The 22,400-nt window shown below is 32.9% G+C and overlaps 1 protein-coding gene across 8 annotated transcripts in view; it reads right to left on the minus strand.

Annotated features, from left to right (window-relative positions):
• The window catches only part of AKAP9 (A-kinase anchoring protein 9), a 153,410-nt gene that overhangs the window by 96,300 nt on the left and 34,710 nt on the right, over positions 1-22,400 (minus strand). For all 8 annotated transcript variants that reach the window (XM_077856981.1, XM_077856979.1, XM_077856978.1 and 5 more), the window contains 9 exons: positions 20,117-20,170; positions 19,584-19,754; positions 18,695-18,850; positions 17,644-17,841; positions 10,653-13,037; positions 6,997-7,210; positions 4,694-4,773; positions 1,904-2,042; positions 954-1,039 (listed from right to left, as the gene is read on the minus strand). In XM_077856981.1, the coding sequence (XP_077713107.1) occupies positions 954-1,039; positions 1,904-2,042; positions 4,694-4,773; positions 6,997-7,210; positions 10,653-13,037; positions 17,644-17,841; positions 18,695-18,850; positions 19,584-19,754; positions 20,117-20,170 (3,483 nt within the window). The remainder of the gene's footprint in view (positions 1-953; positions 1,040-1,903; positions 2,043-4,693; positions 4,774-6,996; positions 7,211-10,652; positions 13,038-17,643; positions 17,842-18,694; positions 18,851-19,583; positions 19,755-20,116; positions 20,171-22,400) is intronic.

The following is a 22,400-nucleotide window of genomic DNA, read 5'->3' on the forward strand; positions in this document are numbered from 1 at the left end:
AAAAACAAAAAATCCAAGGAAATGGTATGGAACTGGTAAGGAAATGGTATGAATTCTCAATAGGGTTCAACACTTTGGCTATAAAGGGAAATAGAAAAGTAATTATTGTAGGGAAATGTAGAGTTAATGAAGGATTTTTCTGTATCCACCTGCCCTCCTACAAAGTTATCTGCAGGATACTAGGATAGTTTACAAGTTTTAGAAAAGGTAGGATAAAGTTTGCTTGATTACACAGGGAAGAAAAAAGAGAAAAGGAGTGAGAGAAGGGAGAAGGAGAAATGGGGGGGGGGGGGGGGAGAAAAAGACAAATGAGAATTTTAGCCAGATCATTCCTTATCACCAATAGAACTTTCGCTCCCTGTCAGTTAAATCTCAAATCCACTCAATATAATGACATCAAAAATATCACAAATAGACATAGAGATTCTTCCAGATTTCTTCTCTACAACATGAAGATTACAATGCTTATCTTTGCCAATATATGCTGTTTATTTTCCTGATGTAATTATACTGTGCCATCTATACTCTTACTGAGCTTTATATGCACACATTTCTAAAATAACCACTTGAAAGAAACTGGACATATGTAACACTGTGTGTTAAGCTAATTAGCTATGTTCTAAACTACACTACTTCCGTTTTTCTCTAAAACAGACACACCCATGACTTTAAAACTGCTATATATAAAAAATTAAATACAACTGTTTCACCAAGTTTACAATCTGACATTTTATATTTATTTTAGTTTATTAGAATTTCCAAAAATCTCTAAAGGGGGAAATAAGTATTCAACTGGCAGAAATTCCTTTAGCTGATACTATAAATATATCACTTTTCTCTCATCTTGATCATGTTCACTTATTTCACTTATTTTAGAAGTTCTTGGTTGATGAAGGAGCTTACAAAACAACACATAATACAGTAAATGACAACACATTTTCCATTTCACAGACCTTACTTAATCGTGTTTGAAGTACCAAGAGTTTGTTGTATTCTTCTGTTACTTTGTTGAGAAGAGTTTGCATATTTTCTTGAAAATCTAGATAAATAATTATAATTTCATTTTATAGTTAAAGTTTGTTTTTTTCAATAAGTATCATTTATCTATTCATAACTTTAGAAAATTGCCTGCTACAAGTAAACTTCATATAGTTACCAAAAATTGCAATCTTATTGATGTAAAAGACCTTCTATAAAGATAACTCGACAATTTCACATTATTATATGTTAATTTCTTTTGGTATTCATTAATTTGTATACATTTTGTTCAATATTCATATAAATGGACAGGGGTAAAAAATATTTTACCTCTGAAAAAAATTACCAAAAAATTGAGATCATAATTTGTAAAAATAAACTAACATAGGATCCTTATTAAGAAAGATAATTTTAGGTCTTCTTCTACTTAAAAAAAAAAAAATCAGAGCAGCCTGGATGTCTCAGCAATTTAGAGCCGCCTTCAGCTCAGGGCCTGATCCTGGAGACCCAGGATCGAGTCCCATGTCGGGCTCCCTGCATGGAGTCTGCTTCTTCCTCTGCCTGTGTCTCTGCCTCTCTCTGTGTCTCTCATGAATAAATAAATAGAATCTTTAAAAAAAAAAATCATTGACATATATGTATTCAATAAATACTATAACTTTCAAAGGTTTGGATCTATGGTGTAAAATAAAGGAAAAAATTATGAACAAGGAAATATATGGGAGTAGAGGAATAAAGGATAAAAAAGGAAACCTGTGGATATCTTTGGTTCTTTATATTGCAATTACTGCATTATAAAAATAAAAATCTGTATTAAATATAAGATTTCACAAATCCAAAAAGATATTAAGTAACTGAATCATGATTAAAAGTAAAAGTTTACCATTAACTGATTTAGGAAGATAATGTGGTCAGATTTTATTACCTTGAACTTCATATTTATAATCTTGCAATTCTAGTTCTTGATTTTCAGAAGTGTGAACACCAGAACTCTCTCTCTCTTCTACATTTACTTCACATTTTAAAGCAGGAGTATAATGTTCACCAAGGACATTGCAAAAAGTCTATTAACAACAAAATTAGGTATTTTACAGAATTAAAATTTTGATGTCTGCCTTTGAAAAATCATTAAACATTTTCCTAGCTGCAAAAGACAGTCAAAATGGCACAGAAAAAAACAAACAAAAAAACAAAAAACAAAATGGCACAGAAAATTCAGTAAAAACACTCTTTCATACACCCTATCAGTCTGCAAAAGGAATAGTCAAGTCTAAATCTTTATATAGGAATGAAAGTCTTCTTACATTGGAAAATATTGACAATCTTAATTGCACAAAACTATTTTTTCTGCTTCTAATAATGAATATAGCTTGTACTTTAATCTGCCGTTTTATAGCTTGACGTTATCTCTGTAACGTTAACTACAAAAAAACACCAGAAGACAAGAATAGAAGTTAAAAATGATGACTAGGGGCGCCTGGCTGGCTCAGCTGGTAGAGCATATGACTCTTGATCTCAGGGTCATGAGCTCAAGCCCCATGCTGGGCATAGAGCGAGCTTGCTTGCTTGCTTGCTTATTTATTTATTTATTTATTTAGCTTATTTTAAAAAAAAAAAAAAAAAAACAAGGGTGATTAGAAAGTTGTCTATAAATTCTGTAGAAATTTATATGGAAGCGCCTGGGTGGCTCAGTTGGTTAAATATCCAATCTTGATTTTGGCTCAGGTCATGATACCAGGGTAGTGAATATGGAGCCCCAAGTTGGGCTCCACACTCAGTAGCAAGTCTCCTAAGATTCTCTCCCTCTCCCTCTGCCCCTTCCCTGGCTTCATGCACTCACTTGCTCTCTCAAATAAATCTTTTAAATATATATATATATGACATAGATTACATTCATACATTTTTCTGTAACACAAGGATCATACTCTGTGCTTTATACATACAAACAAACTAAAAATATTTGACACATTATCCTGGCTTTTCTCCTGAACAAACAATTCCACCATCATTTAAAAACAATGCATGATCCATAATCATTTCAGAAGCCCTCAAAAGAAGTTTTACCTTTGCCCTGCACACAACTGGAAACAATTTCTAGGCTTAAAAACCAAATCATTTATTAATGCTATTTCTTAGATTTGCTTAAAAGTTAAACTATACTGTAAATTAATAGAGTTTATTAAATTTTCAGCACAGTTCTGATAAGATGGAATTTTATCACATTAAAGCTGGTAGAAATCTCATCTACAGATGAAGAAATGGACTCAAAAAGATGAATTAGCCAATCCATGGCCACATCAACAATTATTGACAAAACCAAGTTTCGTGAAGAACCCTGAAGGACCCCTGTATTAGAACAAGCTGGTTAATATTTCATATTGAGATTAGGGATCAGGTAAAGACAATAACAAAAGGAAAGAACATACAATGTCAGTTTGTAATTGAACTACTATGATTTGGGCCCTCTTTCCATTATTTACTATCAGTAATAGATATGAAAGGACAATGCCTGCACCTTCTGGCAGAGGTAGTCAGATGGAGACCGCTGAGTACCTGAATGAAGACAGGCCTTAGGTATGGTTATTCCTCACTTTTTGAGTTTTTTTCCAATATATTTTTTCAACGATATTATAGAAAATCAGAATCAGGAGTGCCTGGATGACTTAGTTGGTTAAACATCCAACTCTTGGTTCTGGCTCAGGTCATAATCTCAGGGTCTTAAGATCAGGTCCCATATTGGGGTCTGTACTCAGTGCAGAGTCTGCTCAAGATTCTCCCCCCACCCCACTAGCTCTCTCACTCTCAAATAAATCAAATCTTAAAAAAAAAATCAGTAAGGTAGCTCTACCTGTCCCAACGAATGCCACCTTCCTGCCCCTTCAATTTATAAATACAAAAGCCTAGTACAGAGATCAAGGACATTTATTTTAAATTTTGAGCTATTTGAAATATGCAGAAAAAATAGTTATCTACCTTAAACAGTAATATTTTATAACATTATCTCCATATTTTTTTAAAGAAATTGAACATCACAGAGAGACTTGAAGCTCTCTATTTTAAGTACTGCTTACCCATTTTATTCACCTTTCCCTCCGCCCAGAGGTAATACAGGCTTTATATGTTTTTCTTCTGAGATTTATTGATATTAGTACAGATATCAAACACTGCTAAATAAAGATCCACTGAATGGAGGTAATACAATTTATTTATTACCATTATTGATAGTAATCTGAGTTGTTTCCCATTGTCAACTTAAAGATACTAGCATGAACAGATCTAGTTGTGCACAAATGCTTGGACTACGGGATGTATACATCTTTAAAAAGGGACCTTGCCAATCTGCTTCTCAAAGTAGTACTTTCCCCACTTGCAGTGTCTAAGAGCTTCTATTTCACTCTGTCTTCACAATTATACCTGGTATAACTGGTCTTGTGCAACCTCCCCAGATAAGTCATCAGATACACTCAACCACCAAGCAGGCAGGGGCAGGAAACAGACCTGTCTGGGGTTCTATTGGTCTACTCTTTTTTTGTTGTAGGTATAGCTTTTGTCTGTTCTACTGCTAAGATAATTTACCTCAATTTCTTTTGTTTCAAAAGATTATCAGGAAACATTTAAGTGCTCATTTTAAACTTAAAAATTCAGGAATATTTTCTAAGTGCAGTTTTGAAGTATAGCATTTCTTGTTTGAAAGACTTTTTAATTAATATCTTACCTGTGTAAAATAAGAACATTCTTCAGACACTGCCTTGCGTAGTTTTCCAATGAGCATTTGTAAAGGCTTCGCTTTACCACCTAACAGAACAGATACTGTATTAAACATTTAATTCCTGAACTTCAGTATTAAACCTATGTCAACTGGAAGCTTCCTTTACAGTAAGATTAGTTTTAAGTTCTTTATTTCTTTTAAAGTTATTTTCTAAAAAAAAAAAAAAAAAGTTATTTTCTACTGCTCAATGTTAACTTTCAGATAGTTTGTAAAATTCCGTTTATATCCTACAAATTGGTATAAAGCAATGACCTACAAATTTTTTTCCCCAGTACCCAACACACAAAATACATCATATATCATAACCTATTTATATATCCATTGAAAACTGGAACAAGAATTTCACAAATCATTATTTCCTCTTTCTACATGTTATACACTCTATTGGTATAGAGTATTTGTTCTACTGTACTCTCTCATTTAAAAAAGAAAAATGCTGGTCAGGACCCCTGGGTGGCTTAATGGTTGAGCATCTGCCTTTGGCTCAGGGGTCCCAGGATCAAGTCCTGCATTGAGCTCCCCATGGGGAGTCTGCTTCTCCCTCTGCCTGTGTCTTTGCCTCTCTCTCTCTCTCATGAATAAAGAAATAAAATCTTTTTAAAAAAATTCTGGTCATTACTCACTAACTTCATCAACCATTAGTGGACTCATCAATTAACTTGTAATTGAAAATCACAGGACAGATTCTATCTGAAGAGGATATCAATTAAAAAAAAAAAAAACACGCACTTAATGTAATCTTATTATATTCAAACCCAAAGAACTCCTGAAGTGAAAAGTATGATATTCTTATTTAAGTCACTCTTTAAATTCTACCTTGTTCAACAGAGCAACTGAACAAACTTATGAACTACCTCATTCTCAAAAGCAGATCCATCAAGGGTGAAAGCCTAGAGATGCCTTGAACAGAGGAAGTCTAGCTAATTGAGTGGTTAAATAATATTAAAGATGAAAGTTAACTGTAACTAGCCTTCTATTTCAAGTCTTTACATGTTCCTGCTTCCCAAAGTGCCATCTTAGTTCTTTGGCCCATTATGCAGTCTCTTTGGACACTTCATTCTTTTCTCTGGACTCAAATGATCTTTTGATTCCAAATCTTAATCTTGAGCCCAAACCTCCCTCTTGTGTTTTAGACTTCTATTTTTAACTGCCTACTAGACAAGTCTTTTTTGAAGTCAATAGGTAATTTTAACTCCATATATTCCAACCTGAATTTATTTTCCCCACAGATTTGCTCCACATCCTCTTTTGTGACTAGTCACCTTCAATCCAGTTACCCAAACTAGAAACTTGGATCACTCTCAGTTTTTCTCTCCATCCTCCTCATATTAGCTGCAGACTATAGCCTACCTCTTTAATTCTTAAACTTTACTGTTATAAATATTATTGTTAGCAGAATTACTGCCAAAGTTGCTTAACTCGTCTTCCCATCACTAATCACCTCCCCCACCTCGTCCCATAGTGTTATCTTAAAGTAAAAATTTTACGGTTACTCCCACTACTTAAAATCCTTTTTAAGGATCTATTTATTCTATACAGGTCTTATCACCAGTAGCATAAAGCTTACACATACTTCAGAGTATATAAAGCCTTTTCTGATCAAGCTCCTGTCAATCTTTCCTGCTTTATCCCCCACTACTTTCTCACATAGCTTGAACTCTCAGTTCTCCAAAATGGAGGCAATCTCTCACACTTCTTTAACTCAGAAGCCTTCCCTAAAATTCCAACCCCCCTCCTCCTACCTGCTGCCTCATCCCACTCATCCTTCCAGAAAGTATAAGACTTTTCTCTATTACAGAAACTGTCCTATGCTAAGAGTTTATTTTTAAAAATATTTTATTTTATTCATGAGAGACACAGAGAGAGAGAGGCAGAGACATAGGCAGAGGGAGAAGCAGGCTTCTTCCAGGGAGTCTGATGCCGGACTCAATCCCAGGACCCTGGGATCACAGCCTGAGCCAAAGGCAGATACTCAACCATGAACCATGCAGGTGACTCTCTAAAAGTTTATTTTATATTGCTTTCCCACTTGATTTTAACTACTGGGGGGAAATGATTCAGTGATTTTAGATTTCTCAAGCACTTAAAAAAAATGTGCAAGGATTATATGAAAAAAATGAATCCAGGACTGGGGATATAGTTACCTTCTTCAATGGATTTTAAGACAAGGACAAAACCTGGAATGGTAGGTAGGCTCTAAGTGATACTTGTTTCATAGTACTTATAGGTTTTTTTTAGAAACCATTTACCTGTTTCTTGTGCTTTTATATTTTGTAGCTCTTGCTGGTGTATTTCCTGAAGTTCTTTTATCTTTTCCTCTTGGGCAGAAATAAGTTCCTCCTTAAGACTACAAAGAGCTTTATCTTTTTCATTTTCCATATATTCACGAACCTGATCCACATGTGTTGAATAAACCAGAGAGAGGCATATACGCTGAGCTTCCATCTGTAGCCTTAAATCATTCTTAAAGCGAATGTATGTACACATTAGAACATTTTTAAATGATTTAAAATTTTAAATAATATAACTTCTATTTCTTACATATACTGACTACAAGAGGGAAATACATGAAATTATAGTTTGAAACTTCACATAAGTCTAATTTTTTTCTCACTTCATTTTGTTACATTCATCTACCTATCTTTTCAAGGAAATTAGCACAATATTGTCATTATCTCAACTTTATGGTAAACTTTGATGTATCATATAGCTTAGTATGGCCTCATCTTTAATTTTTGTTTAAAAATAGTATTTTAAATATAGAGAAATGCAAAGAATAATGTAACAAATGCTTATGTACTCATACCCCAAATTAACAAATACAATTACTTCATTTTTGTTTTTACAAATAACAATTATTTTGTCTTTTTATTCTCATTTCTTTCCTTTCTACATACCTTTTTGGTTTAGAAAGAAAACAAAATTTAATCCACTATGTTCCCATTCTTCCTTCCCCAGAGGCATTCATTATCACAAATTTGCAACAAGTCCATTGCATTTCTTATACTATCACTTTCAATACCTATAAACAATACATTATATTGCATGTTTCTAAGAATTTACATAAATGGTTCCAAACTGTATTTTGCAAATTGTTCTTCTCACTCAATATACTTCTAGGTCTAACCATGTAGATACAAATTAATTAAAATGTGGCATAGTACTTATAAATGCACGAAAATTTGTCACCTTCCTTCTTGGAGTTTAACTGGACTATTTCTAATTTTTTGATATGTCAAAAATACTGCACTAAATTCTTAGAGATAGGTCCCTATACAAATACACTAGTGTTTCCCTAGTAGCGTGGATCTCAAACTTTAGCAGATATCAGGAATGCTTATTAAAATCGACTGCTGGATCCTTTCCCCAGGGTTTCTGGTTTAAGAGGTCTGGTGTGGGGCCCCAAATTTTGAATTTTACCCTGTTTTGAAGTGCTGCCGATACTGCTAGTCAAAGACCATACTGAGAACCACCTAGAAATGTAGCTGCTGGGTCACAGGGAATGTATATTAAATGTATTAAATTTTATCAAATTATTTTTTATATAATTATGCTAATTTACACTGATATTAACAGCATACGTGAGTATTCATCTCCCCATACTTTATTGTGGGACTCATTCTGCCAGTCTGATGGGTACAAAATACTATCTTATTATTTTATCAATTTTTAGGTTTGAAAGTATCTTTTCATGTTTATTAGCCAATTAGCTTGGCTGCGAGAGTAAAGTATTTTGGGGGGGAGTTAGTATGATTTCTAAGCATATTTAGATTGCTCTGAGGTGTTACTACTGAATAAATCATTGCTCTATTTCTTCTGTGAGGTCCCCTCCACACACACATTTTACTCCCCTCTCCACCAATAAGGCGGTTTGTCTTAGTATTGACAACTGGGAAGGGACAGTTGGCAGGTTTGCCTCCCTTTACTCTCTTTATAAGTTAATTTCAAGGAGAAGGTATCTGAATGTCAATAAAAATGCCTTTAGCAGAGAAAACAAAATTCTTAGAAAATTTGACCATTCTGACAGCTTCAAATTCAGGTCCTCTTCTAACAAGGTCTTTTTTTAAAAAGCTAAATGATCTCTGGCATTTTTAGGAGTAATTACATTAAAACCACATTACGCTTTTGAAGAAAATTCCAGATATTTAACAAAGCTTTAACAGTTATGCTATTTGAATTTTTAAATTCTATTTAGGTTATTAAAATGTAAAATATCTTTACATTTGATATAAGATCATAAATGTGGATACACAGTCCCCAACTTACAATGGTTTGACTTAGGATTTTTTTACTTTACAATGATGTAAAGGTGATACACACTCAGTAGAAACTATACTTCAAATTTTTAATATTAATCTTTTCCTGGGTTAAATATGCAGTATGATTCTCTCATGATGCTTGGGAGCAGCAAGGAGCCACAGCTCCCAGTCAGCTACATGATCACAAGGATGAACAAACAATAAACTTACAACCATTTTTACCATTCAAGCATTCTGTTTTTTAGTTTCTGTATAGTATTCAATAAATTACATGAGATATTTAACACTTTATTATAAAACAGGTCTTAAAAAAATAAAATAAAATAAAATAAAACAGGTCTTGTATTAGATGATTTTGCCCACCTGTAGGCTAATGTAAATGTTCTGAGCATGTTTAAGGTAGACTAGGTTAAGCTTTGATGTTCACCAGGTTAAATACATTAACTTCATCTTCAACTTAAGGTATCTGAATTTACATAGGATTATTGTAATATAACTCCATCATACGATCTGTATCTATTAGAAGTAAAAAGAGAAAACTTTCCAAAGGCTTCCTACTATATATGGAATAAAATCTCAACTTTGTACAAAGTCTGTAAGGCTCTCCAAGATCTTGTCTCTTCTCTTTTTCAAACGTTTTCTTCTGCTCTCCTGCTTTCAAACTCAGCTAAACACATCTTCATTCAGTTCCTTAAACTCATCTTTGTCTTCACAATTGCTCTAATTTGCATGTGGTAGGCTCCCCCTTAGTCTTACAGATCTCAGTTCAAATGTCAATTCCTCCAAAAGACCTTTCCTGACCACTCTATTTAGTCCTGCCATCACCACTACCCATCATTCTCTATTACATTACCCGTTCTGTTTTCTTTAGAGGACTTATCACTACTTCTAACTACTCTACTTGTTTCCTTGTCTACTACTGTCTGCCTCCTTCACTAGAATATATTCTTGCTCTTTGAGAGCAGGAATCTTTTTTCTCTTGCTTGCTACTATACTCCTATACCTGGCTGGAAATTCAATAATCTGTTGCATAAATGAAAAACAAAGTTTGACTCAGCAGCATTACACAAGATACTTAGTGGAATTTTTCAGTTATTTCTACTATCAGTTTCCAGCAAATACAATCTGTTAAAAGTATCTATTATTACTCATTATACGTATTGTTTCGTTATAGTTAGAATTAATAATTTTTGCCCTCTTCAGCTTTACACAGTACTCAGAAAACTCTAGGACTTAAGTTGAGATTTTTTTTTCAAGGAAATATAGTATTATAACTACTTAATAACTATAAAGTACCTAAAAGTTTCAGTTAATTTTTAGTTGTGGAACTTTGAAAATATGAATATGAAACAAGATGCTGAAACCAAACTTTGAAATTTAAGCTCTTGCTTTTCCAAAGAAAGTGTGAAACCATTCCTATGTTTTTATTTCCTGAAGAGTATAACATAAATTACCTGAAAGAAAGGTGATAGTTTTTAAGGAAAACAGATAAAAGCAACAATAGCTGATAGGCCCAAATGAGAAATACATTACAGAGTTCATTTTCATTCTCTTGTAAGATTAACTGGTGTTTTAGGATGAAAACATCTTTTGTATGAAATGTACATTTTCACTATGCTTTAGCATTTATAATTAAGGAAACATACCTGTTCTGATTTAAGTACACTGAGTTCCCACTGAAGTTTATCATTTGTATTTGGTTCAGTTGTCCCAAGCAATGATCCATTTCTCACTAATGGCAAGTGATCCAAAAACAACTGTTCTTGCTTGCTTTCTTTTCCAACAGTCGTATTTTCAAAAGGAATTTTATATTCCTCCATTATTTTTGATTCTTCACCACAATCTTTATTTATTTTAGAAATTGACCCTCCAGAATCCTTGCTTGTTATAGTCATAACTCCATCTTTTAAAGAGTCTAACTGATCATCACACACATTTATATTTTCTGTCCTTTTATGATTAATGATGATTTCGAGCTCTCTACACCTCAATAAAACTTGCTCTTTCTCTTGCTTTAAAGACTTCACTTTTTCACTCAGAAAACTAATCTCACCATGTTTCTGTTTTAATTGTTCAGAAAGATCAGACAGTCTCTCTGACAGTTCTAACTTTTCTCGCTTGGTTACCTCAAGTTTTTCCATAAGTTCTGTTGTATCTTTCTCCACAACCTCAACAGTTTCCAATGGTTCTCCTATGTAAGTTTTGTCATCATCAAAGACTGAACTTTTCATTTTTAGTATAGTTGGATTTATTCTTTGCAAATGATGAAGCTCTTCACTAAGTGTTTTAAGCCTACTCTTATACTCTACTTCTTGTTTGTTTTTGCTGTCTTCTAAGTCAGTTTTTACCTTGAGAAGGCAAGCATAGTCCTCCTGTAACTCCTGATAGTTAACTTCAAAATTTTTTTCAGCAAATGAAAAAGTGTTCCTTTGCCTTTCAATCTCCTCAGTTAGCTGAATACATTGTTTTTTGAGGTCCTCGTTTTCCTCTGTAAGTATCTCTATTTCTTTTTGCCACTTACAGTCTTGGGATTTGGACTTAATGGAGTCTATGAAAATTAATTCTTCTTGGTTAACAGGAGTATACATTTTCAACATGTCTTCAAGGGCTTTCTTCTCATCTTTAAGAGTGCTATTCTCTGTTTCAAGTTGTGTAAATTTTTCTTGAAGGTCATCTTCTTTTTCTTTCATTTGTTTCTCCAATAATTCAGTTTTAAGTTGTAATTCTTGAACTTCTTGTTCAAGTGTACCCTTTTCCTTTTCTTCTTGCCTGAGTATTTCAATTTCTTTTTGAAGTTCATTGATTTGAAGAGTCATTTCTTCTGATTTTGAATTCATAAGGGACTGCTGTAAATCTTTGAGTTTTGAAATTTCCAAAATTAATTGATTCTGCTTAGTTATCAAACTGTCTTTTTCAAATTGCATGGTTTCTATCTTTTGACTCATTTCATTCTGTAAGCCATCTATCTGCTGTTTGTAGTGAATGCCTAAGTTATCTTTAAGTTTCTCAATATCTATTCGATGTTCAATTTCTAAATCCTCCTTTAGTTTGGAAAGTTCTTCTTCATGACTAAATAGAAGCTGCGTCCTCAGCCTCTCTAATTCAGCTTCTTGCGATTCAGCCATTCTGTCTAATACGGCATTCTTTTCTCTTTCTAACATTTCAAGTTTTATCTTGTAATTTGTAACTTCTGCTTCATGTTTTAGTTCTAGTTCTTTTCTGTATTCAGATGCAGAAACAATCTCAGCTTTCAAATCTTCCACAGTACTAAGAGATTTATGTGCTTCACTGAGTTTATTTTCTTGTTCAGCTATTGTCTGTCTAGCTCTCTGAATCTGTTCCCTTGAAAAGCTCAATTCTTCAAAAAGATCTTTAAGCTGTCTTTGTAGAACAGACTTTTCTCCTGAAATTACTCCTAGCTCTCCCCTGAGTTTTTCCTTTTGAGAGTTAGTATCTTGCAATTTTATATTCAGTTCATTTATTGCCATATTCATTAACTTTATTTGATCTTCATTCACTGTAACACTTGGATATGATCTTAAAGCATTCTCCATTTCTCCCTTGTGTTGTATTTTAAGTTCATCTATCTGTGACATGTGTTGTTTTATTAACTCCTGTTTCATTTGTACTATCTGCTGCCCGTACATCTCATCCAGCTCTGCCCGGAGCTGTTCTAACTTTCTTTGTGCTTCTTGTTCCATTCTTTGTAGAATATCAGTTTCAAATTGGCTATCTTTATGATTTTTCTTCTGAAGTTCTTCAACTGTCCCCATTAACTGTTTTATTTCCTCAGAACACTGTCTTTCTTTTTGCTTGGAATTAGACAGCTCTAATTTCATATTTTTAATCTCTTGGTTCTTCTGTACAACCTGTTCTTGTAATTCTTCCAGTAATTTATCAGCAGCTGTGACTTTATCTGTCAGCTCTAGAGTTATTTTTTCTTCTTCTATAATCTTTGTATTTAATTCATCAATTATTGCATCTTTTTCCTGTATTTCTTTATTTGAGCTTTCTACTTTTTTATCTTGTTCCTTTAGAAAGAAAAAGATGAAAACATAAATGGCATTTTTAACTTCCTGGCAACTTACATTGCTTAACCTCAATACCAAAAGACTGGGAGAAGTCTGGTTTTGTTTGGTTTCTTCATACTTCTATAAAAAGTAACTGTAAGGCTTGCCCCTTAATTTTTCCCAAGCCAATGAGATAAGACTTGTGTACCCAACACTACAGCAGTGTTGGTCTTCCTGGAAGAAACAAATTCTTATACTGCTATGGTTAAAAGTATTAATTTCAAAATTAGCAGGATTAAAATGTCTAGACCATTACATTTTCATCTTATTAACTGATAAATATTCTAAGAGCTTAATATTTTCAATAGCTATAGTACTCTTTATAATTCTAGAAGAAAGTCTTAAAAATAAATCAAGATTCCTTCCATGTATTTTAGTGACTTGAAGGTGTTTGGTGGGCAAATGCTATGAAAATAAAACAACAGTTTCCTATGGATCTTCCTTAACTTCATTCCTGTGGTTAAGTAAATCAGAAATTTAGGGATATCCAAAACCTAAGTGGCTAAACCTCAAATGACATGCAAGACAACTAACTACTTATGGCATATCAAGTTGATCCTAGACTTTAGGTTTGAAAAGAAATTTGAAAGCAGGACAGATATTTTCTTCCAGTTCTGACTGGGGCCTCTACTTTGGAATTGTATAAAAGCCTAAACCTAAGACATAGGTCAAGGCACATCCGTAATCACAATCATTCATAAGAGTGTTAGGGCAAGAGAAGGACAAGTAGAAGCCCTAGAAACAAAGTTTTGACTCTGTTACTTAGTTGCTTAAGCAGTTAAAGGCTGAGGTACCAAGTACCAAGAAAGTACAATCTATTGAATAGAACAGAAAACAGTAGGTAAGTAAAATCACCTTACTGAGACAGGAATCCCAGGCACAGAGGACTTTAAAGGCACTTTGAATGAATGTATTCATGTATCTAAAGAAAAACTGTCAAAGCCCAGAGAAAGGAAAACCTCAGAGAGTTGCCAATACTCATTTCAGCACAGGCCAGGGCCTTGAGACTGAAAATTCTGATCCCTCTGGGAAAACCATATCTAATGTAGAAAGCAATGTAAGGCATTGTAGCAAACAGAATTTAAGAATTTTTTTTAATAATAAATTTATTTTTTATTGGTGTTCAATTTAGAATTTAAGAATTTCAATCCACAAGCATGACTTTCCTACTGTGAGATGATACATCAAGTTATCATAGCCTAATGCTATGGAACATTTGACTCCTCTAATATCTTTGATCTCAAGGTCACTAAATAACTTTCTATTATTATTTGACTTTTCAAATTCATTTGTCCATAGAAAGAAAATAAAATCCAATGAACTTGAAATATACAGGTCCCTGTGATAATTATTTCTTACTGTAAATTAATAATCTTATATTTAAGGTTTAAACATTAGCCTCTTCAACTTGGAAAATCTGAGCTTACTTCTGAGATAGTTCAAGTCTCAGTTGATAGAAGATAAAAACCAGACTTCTGAGTCTACAAGTCAAAGGCCAGATACTGTACTATGTAAATTAACTTAAGGCAATGAATGCCATCCTGTGAAGCCTCTTGAGCAAAATCCTATCAGCTTTTTTCTTGGTATCTCATATTCCATCCAATGTCACTAAAAATTATTACCAACTGTTGTGACTTCTGACTTTAATTTCTGTACTACAATAGGACGTTTAAGTCAGTTTATTGTCTTAAATCTCAGTGTTTTCATCTGTAAAATAAATGTGTAATATTTCTTCTATGTCATGGACTATGCTTGAAGCTGAAAGAAAATAAATATATTAATGTATTTTATGCTCACTGTGCTATATACAAATATAATACACATATACTAGAAAGTATCTATAAGGCATTTGGAATCTATAAGAAAGTAAAATTCATTGAGGTCAACTTCAGTTGAGTTATTAAGTAAGTAATTAGTCTTGGAATGTTAACATTATTATAAAATCTGTAATACTTCTATTTCCTGATTTTCACTCGAGAGGAGGAACCCTCGTAAGACAGTGTTGCATAATTCAAAATTGTCCAATATGTTTGATATAACTGCAAACAATTCTTCATTCACTTATTAAACAATACAAATTCATGTTTCATTTTTTCTTAGTACTGTTTATTTCAAAATATATGGTTTAAAACCATTTATTTTGTGTTGCAAAAGACAGCCCTGTGGTTAAGATACAATCCCTCTGTTTTTAGAAACAGACCTGAGGGAGTGGGGAATAACAGACTTCTTGCCTGTGATCACTGCACCATAGGAAGTTCTGAGGATTAGCGACAATGAGAATAAGGCTGGAATCACCAGTGTAGTTGCCTAGGTGACCACGGCAGTTTCAACTACCACCCTAATGCTCTAGTCATTCAGCTGCACTGATGGAACTACTACTCAGGGGGATTCATACAAAGTAATTAAAAAAAAAAAAAAAAAAAGGAGAAATAAAAAAAAAATATCTATCTATATATATATGAAACAAAGAAAAGGCTGATGATAAAAGTATTCTGCTAACATTCAAATAAACAAAGTTTATTCCCTTTATGAAAATGATTAGTTTCAAATACTTTCAAATAGTACTGCCTACTGAATATAATAAATACAACAAAATTCAATTTACAAACTCTTCTGAGGCCTAGACTGTCTTTCTACACTTCCTCCTGTACAGACACACTTTCAAAGACTATTTCTAGTTAAATTATGTTTTTGCTATCCAGACCTTTTTAACACATTTCAGCTTAGGTTTTTAGTTATACTCCATACTTTGTCTAAAATGCCTTTCTTATCTCTACCAGTTCAGATTCATAATGTACTTATTCACCAAATGAATATTTTTTAGCTGCTAATGTGCCACACATTATGCCTATTGCTGAGAAAACATAATCATGGAGAAATTATCTCAACTTACAGACCTGTCTCAAATATCATCTCCCCCTAAAGCCCACCCTGAGTTGCTTCCCTTATGAAGCCAGACCTACTGAAAACACTTTTTACCTATGTTTACCCTCGTTTTGTGCTATCTTGTGTACACGCCCTAACCATGAGTTCCAGCAAAGAAAAGGGCACGTCTTAGGCATGACTATCTCTTGCAAGGGCCTAGTACAAAATAGGTGTTCTGTAAACTAATAATGATTTTTAAATTATCTTGGTTGTAAAGCATACTGTTTCATAATTTCAGTATCTTAAATTTGTATGTTTCCTATTTTCCTAAAAGCATGGTCTCTGAAATCAGACTAGCTAGGTTTGAAACCTGGCTCTACCAACTTATCTCCTGTGTGATAGGCAATTTACTTCACCTTGCTTTGCCTTGATCTCTTCATCTGTAAAATGGGGATGATGATAGAACCTCTACCTCATATGGTTACTAAAATGATTCAATGAGTTAGTATGTATAAGATGCTTTGAATATTGCCTGGTACAAGTAAAGAAAAATAAATGCTAGCTAATAATCTTATTATTATCTAAACAATATTCTTGTCTTGGTTATTTCTCAACTTCCTGCAGAACTTACTAAGTTTGTAAAAAGTACCATATTATATGTACAGTCTATCCTCACTATTCACAGATTCCCTATATGTGAATCCATTTTGCTAAAATGTATTTGTAATTCCAAAATCGATACTTACAGTCATTTGCAGAAATGCACAGAGCAGCAAAAAATTTGAGTTGCTGGACATGCATGCTTCCAAAGCTGATGTCAAACAAGGAAACTATATTCTGACTTCATGTTTCTGCTCATTAGTAGAACATGGATGGAGAACAGGATAGAGACAAAAGGGAGCAGTGCAATATAGCACAAGAAATATGGTTCTGGGCCAGCTGTATGGATTTGAATCATAACTCTGGCAAGTGTCAGTAGGGCAGCCTCAGGCAAGTCACTTAACACTTGTGAACCTCATTTTCCCTTTTGAAAAATAAACAAAATCTACAGGATGAGTTGTTTTTAGGATTTCAGGTTATAATCTACAAGATGTGTTATGTATCTATGTATATATAAATATACTTCCTAGAATATATATATGCATGTGTATAAGCATATGTGTACATATATATGTATGTACATATATAGAATCAAATATAAATATATAAATTATGTATATTTTCCTTCTTTTTTCCCCATGAGCACTATTTGCTAAGTAAGTGTCCCAGATAACTTTATAATACATAACTACCATAAGTAGAGAATCTACTGTAGTTTCTTTCTAATTAAAATCTATAAAACTTCATTTTGTCATGAAAATATTTTCAGGATTTCATAACCACTGCTAAACTGAGTAAAAATACCTTTAGATAAAAAGAAAAAATAGAAATTGTTTACAAATTTAGATTCTCCTAAGAACTAACTGTAACATAGGCCTATCACTTCTAAAAGAACTTAGTAATGAGTGTTATCTTAAAAACTATTATTGTGAGACTCCCAATTACTTTCAAAATAAGTTGTTTTGTACACTTAAAGAGCTTTTCTTAATTATGAAATTTTGTAATTCATGTACATAACAAAAAAAAGATAAACAGTTGTAGAAAAAAACCCTCCAATTATACAGTGGCTATACACTGGCTGACTTCCTTAAAATAAACATACCATTTCATATGCTCTAATTTTCTCTTGCAAGAAACTAATTTGCATTTTGAAGTCTTCTTTCTTTTTTTGATAATCTTCTAATAAATGATCTTGTTCTTCCAGCTGTTGCTGATGAGTGAGGATCTGTTGTTTTGCTTGTAATAAATCTGCAGCTGTGCTACTATGAGTGCTGTTTCTTAGAGTTTCACTAGCCTGTAACTTGAAAACAGAAAGAAAGCCCCAAGTTAAATTCTAAAGAGATAAGGATAGATACTTTTTGGGGTATTATTCGGCTCATAATTGCTCTCTGGGAAATTTGCTAGAATCACAGGCTTGAAACTCTAGCAAATATGCTGCCATGGCTTATCAGATAATTATGGGGACATTATCCAAGCTGAACCAATAAGATTATCTTTCCCATCATAGAGCAGAGAAAATAATCTAGTGAGATAGCTAAGACTAAGGCAGACATGTACAAAGAAATGGGGCCTGAATGACAGTACTTCTTGGATTCTAGATGACTTTCCAGTTTCTGATTCCAAACCATATCAGAAGCCTGACTGCATTTCCATCTTGAATTCTGTAAGATAAGCCTATCTCCTTACATTATATTCCACCCTTTTTGCTTACATTATCTTAAATTATTTTCTTTACTTGCCAGCAGAAACTTTAATACAATTAGATTCTTATAGCTCTGATTAAAGGTAAAAGGAACACATTCTGTCTAATTACCATTTTAGAAACTAAAGTAAAATCCATAGCAGGGTTGGCAAAGGTAGGATGTGACTACATCTTAATTTCTGCAAAATTCCACCCAATCAGACTTAAAAGATTTTGTAGATTTTCAATAGATAGTCCAGGAAGAAGTACAGAGAAAATAACAGCAAGAAATCACAAGAGAACTAGGAGGTAAATTCTTGGTTAATGTTAACAACAGGTGTTCACTAGTTTTTCTAACATGATACATAATAATACAAATGGATTTTAAATTTAATTTGTTCTGAAAATTAGAGCACTTTAAAAAATTCAGTACTAAAAATCTAATAAATTTTTTTCTATTAGTAATACTTACATGCTGGAACTGAATTTGTAATTTCTGACTCTGTTCTGTCAACTCTAAAAATTCTCTCATCGTCTCATCCTTTTCTCTTCTTGCTTGTTGTAAATTAGCAGTGAGCTGGGTTATGATGCCATCTCTTTGTTTAATGGCAGCTTCAAATTCTTGTAACTAAAAGACATCAATGAAAATAAAAAGTGCCAGGCTTATTTTTTAAACAAAATTATTACTACAGTTAATTATTCCTCAAAAATGTAACTGTTAAAACGCACTGGCAGAATAATTATGATTTGTCAGTAACCTTATCCATTCTTGTCCATATTTGAAAGGTTAGCTTGCAGAAATTGGCTTTATTCCCAAATCAACTTAAAATTAATTACCTGAATGAAGGAACAAAACACACTAGGTCTAATTTATCTATTTATCGGTTTCTAGAAGGACAAGTGCCTTTATATTTAGGGATACTCCAATCTGTTCCTAGGCAACCTCATCAGACATGTTTAATTCTCATTTGTCTCTGCAGAAGATAAAATTAAAATATATCCTGTCATCCTCATCAATGGCCTTTTCCACCTTGTTTTCATAACTAACGGCCACAAACAACAGATGTCATTTTAACCACAGTTACTTTTACAAGGACTCGCTGACATTTTTAATGAGTTTAAGGCATCATAGTCCGATGTGGTTTGCACCTTAATTTTCTCTCAGGCCGTTTACAAAAACATCTATCCTACAGAAGTGATTTCTGCCTAGCTTTCTAATAAAGTTAAAAAGTTATAACAAATATAAGATGACTTAAAGTTACTATTTAAAAACCTCATCTTTAAAGAACATAGGTCTACTATCATTCAAATTTCCTATTTTGTCTCTGTAATAAAACAAAAGCCTCATAAAGTACACATACCTGCTGCAGTCCATCAGTCCCATAGGTGGCTCTCATTTCTTCTAGTTCTCTGCTCAGCTCTTCAATCTCATGCTGTTTGCCAGCCAATTCATTTTCCATCATCTCTAGATGGGTCTGATTGTACTGTGCTCCATGTTCAGAGTAAGAATCATCAGCACCAAATTCTTCTTCCTAAATCAATCCAAGATTTTTAATAATTCATACTAACAACACTCCTCAGGAAGAGGGATTTAAATACTGAATTCCATAGCAAAGTCCACTTTAAAGTATCACTTATCACCTGAGAGTTTACTGGAATGACAACCTACTTTGTTATTAGTGTGATATACACCTTAAAAGCAAAAACATGACATCATTAATTGTTATAATTGAGATTTTTAGCAAAAAGTGCCTAATTTTGTTTTGTTAAACATTAAAAGCATTTAGAAATCACACACAGAAAGAAGTGCATGCAGGAAAAAGCTTTGTTAGTAAGCCAGATGGTTTTAAATAGTATAAAACATTAGTATCATGAGTAGTTTTAAATACTATACCCTTAATAAATTTGTAGACTTTTCTGTTCTCACCACAAAACTGCAACCATTTACCTGTACAAAAACAATTTCCTGATATATTATGATTTTAGATAATTTTATTTAAAGCTAACAATTATATTTCTGCCAATTGTATTCATGTATATTTTATGCACAGGGAAAATGCTTCATTGGCAAAAATAGATACAGCAATTAAATTTAAATATATGAGACATTACAATCATTTAAAAGGCCAATGATTCCCAAAACATCTGAGTGTTTACAATGTGAAAGACATGGTACTATATACATTTTCGTTCAAGTGAATTAAAGTTCTAACTAAGTGCAGTTTCTATTGTGTCTTCAGAAGGATAATTATAAACCTCAAGTTACTAAATCCTCTTCTATGAAATGCTGCCTTATAATCATTTAAATAACCTTTTTTGTATTAAGCTCTATTTACTTTAAAGTAAAATTGTTTACTGGTTCGCTGAACACAGGTCAAGAAGTATGAGTATGACTCCTATGCCATCTGTCCCTGGGGAAAACAAGAGCCATGCCAACCCTGACTGATGTAGAGATTTTCCATGACATTTTACTGCTTCTATCACAGACATTTGATGGGAGGAAGAGGAATGACAGAATATGTCTCCTGGGTTGACTTGGTGGGAGATTAATTTCAGATCAATTAATCTATTTAACAACTCCTCCTTCCCCCAACAGTGCACAAAAGAACTTCATTTCTGCTTACAAGTTAATTATTCATAATTCTACATTAATAAAGTCCAAGATAATACAGTTTGTACTGTTGAAATACATAGGACAGAACATTCTAGAAAGAGGAAATAGACCACATCATTTTAAAAAGTGAAAATAGGGGACCCTGGATGGCTCAATCAGTATAGCATGTGACTCTTAACCTCAGGGTTATGAGCTCAAGCCTGCCCCCCTCTGGGTGTGAAGCCTACTTAAAATTTAAAAAAAAAAAAGTGAAGATACTACTTGGGAGTTCTGTAACAGAGCTTGATTCTTTTTTTTTCTAAGTATAATTTCCGAAAAATAAAGCAAAAAAAAAATTCATCTTTATGTCAACACAATATTGTAATTTGTGAAAACTATCAGAAGACAGGTGTACTAACTCTAGTACGATTATTAATATTAAGTCAATTGAAGTAACTTTCCAATTAAATCCTCTGAAATTTTAATTAGCTTTTCTTGATTCTGAAATGAAGTATTTTGATAAACATCTACTAAAATTTTTACTTTACAGTTACAGTATAATAAAATGGATTTTATGAATATCTTCAAATATATTAAGCAAGAATACACCTTTTAAGTGGAGATTATTAATTTATCAGTTTATAATGATTGTATCTAACACATTATATAGCAACATTCAGCTTAATTTCTCCCTAACTTAAGGAAAATTACACTTGAGAAACTCCTACATCTTAAAATACTTGATCATTTTTAAAATTTAATGTTATTATAACAAACATAAAAATCATTATTAATAAATTATAAAAATTTAATACTATGTAGATAGGTAACAAAGATTATCCACCAGGACTAAACTAATACAAACTATATTCTGAAGTTAGAATAGAAATACTCAGCAGAATACTGGGATCATAAATAGTTAGCATTATTCTATTTTTTAATGTAGATAATTACTTTGTTGATACCTAAAGGCTAGAGCATTCATCCCTTCTTCATATATCAGTCTTCTAACATTATATTTTATATTTGGTAAACCTTAATGTGAAAGTAAATTAATAACTTGAAACACAAAGATTAGATTGATAAACTCAGCTGAAGATAAGCCCAACTTCTCTTAACATACTATTTTTACTGTGTGGCATTTGTCAAAGTTATTTAATTATTAGGCTGTACTAATATATTCTTTCTGAATTCATAGATTTATTCAATGTACGGACAACATTAAGACTTGGAAAAGTGTAAGTAAGGTATATTTTTAATTTTAAAATGTTCTGAAGAGGTAAGTATCATCTCAAAAAATACTACTATTCAGAAAAAATCAGAGCAAGATCATTTTTCTAACCATAAAATGGTCTTCACACCAAAACCTTTTCCTTTTTTTTTTTTTTTTTATGATAGTCACAGAGAGAGAGAGAGGCGCAGAGACACAGGCAGAGGGAGAAGCAGGCTCCATGCACCGGGAGCCCGATGTGGGATTCGATCCCGGGTCTCCAGGATCGTGCCCTGGGCCAAAGGCAGGCGCCAAACCGCTGCGCCACCCAGGGATCCCCAAAACCTTTTCCTTTCAGTAGATGTTAGTTTAAAA

This window comes from Canis aureus, chromosome 18 (assembly GCF_053574225.1).
Source record: "Canis aureus isolate CA01 chromosome 18, VMU_Caureus_v.1.0, whole genome shotgun sequence".
NCBI classification, from domain to species: domain Eukaryota; kingdom Metazoa; phylum Chordata; class Mammalia; order Carnivora; family Canidae; genus Canis; species Canis aureus.